Source organism: Eimeria mitis, genomic scaffold (genome assembly GCF_000499745.2).
Source record: "Eimeria mitis Houghton genomic scaffold, Emh_scaff1306, whole genome shotgun sequence".
Classification (NCBI taxonomy): Eukaryota; Apicomplexa; class Conoidasida; order Eucoccidiorida; family Eimeriidae; genus Eimeria; species Eimeria mitis.
The window spans coordinates 11407-12099 of record NW_013568686.1 but is presented as its reverse complement, the minus strand read 5'-3'; the positions used below and the strand labels follow the sequence as shown (position 1 = coordinate 12099).

The following is a 693-nucleotide window of genomic DNA, read 5'->3' as shown; positions in this document are numbered from 1 at the left end:
AAAGGCCTGCAGATAGAGGGGCCTGGGTTGTTGGTTAGCTAGCTAGCTAGCTAGCCCGCTCGCTAGCTAGCTAGCTATCTAGACAGCTAGCTGGGTAGCTAGCTAGCTAGGGAGCTGTGGCTTTAAGCGCTCCTCACAACTATCTATCCAGCTAGCTAGATATCAAGCTAGCTAGATATCTGGCGAGCTAGCTAGCTGTCTAGCTAGCCAGCTAGCTATCTAACTACCCAGCTAGCTAGCTAGCTAGCTAGCTAGCTAGCTAGCTAGCCAGCTAGCTAGCTAGCTGTGAGCTTAGGCGCTCCAGAGGTAGATGACGGTGCCCATAACCAAGACGATCCCCAGAGCTGCAGCAGCGATCCCAATGATAGCCTCACCAGAGAGAGAAGCAGCAGCAGCAGCAGATGCTTCTGTCTCCGTTTCTTCAGTTGTTAATATATCTAAACCACAAAACCCTAAACCCTAAACCCTAGGCCTCAGCTGAATTCCACGGAAAAAATAAACCCTCTATGGCCCACACAGAGCCAGCAAACCCCACACATCATAAACCCTCATAAACCCTAAACCCTAATTAACCCCAAACCCTCGAAACCCTAAACCCTCATAAACCCTCGCATCAATTAACATAAACCCTTATATGCTTTGCCCTCAGTAAACCCTAGTCCAGACAAAACCTAAACCCTTGTAAACCCTAAG

General features: G+C 48.9%; 1 protein-coding gene across 1 annotated transcript in view; it reads right to left on the bottom strand.

The window, feature by feature from the left end:
* Positions 1–291: 291 nt before the first annotated feature.
* EMH_0034240 (uncharacterized protein) overlaps positions 292–693 on the bottom strand; it is a gene marked incomplete at both ends in the record, with an annotated part of 9238 nt that continues 8836 nt past the window's right edge. Inside the window, one exon of the mRNA XM_013494850.1 lies at positions 292–437. Coding sequence (XP_013350304.1) covers positions 292–437 — 146 coding nt within the window. The remainder of the gene's footprint in view (positions 438–693) is intronic.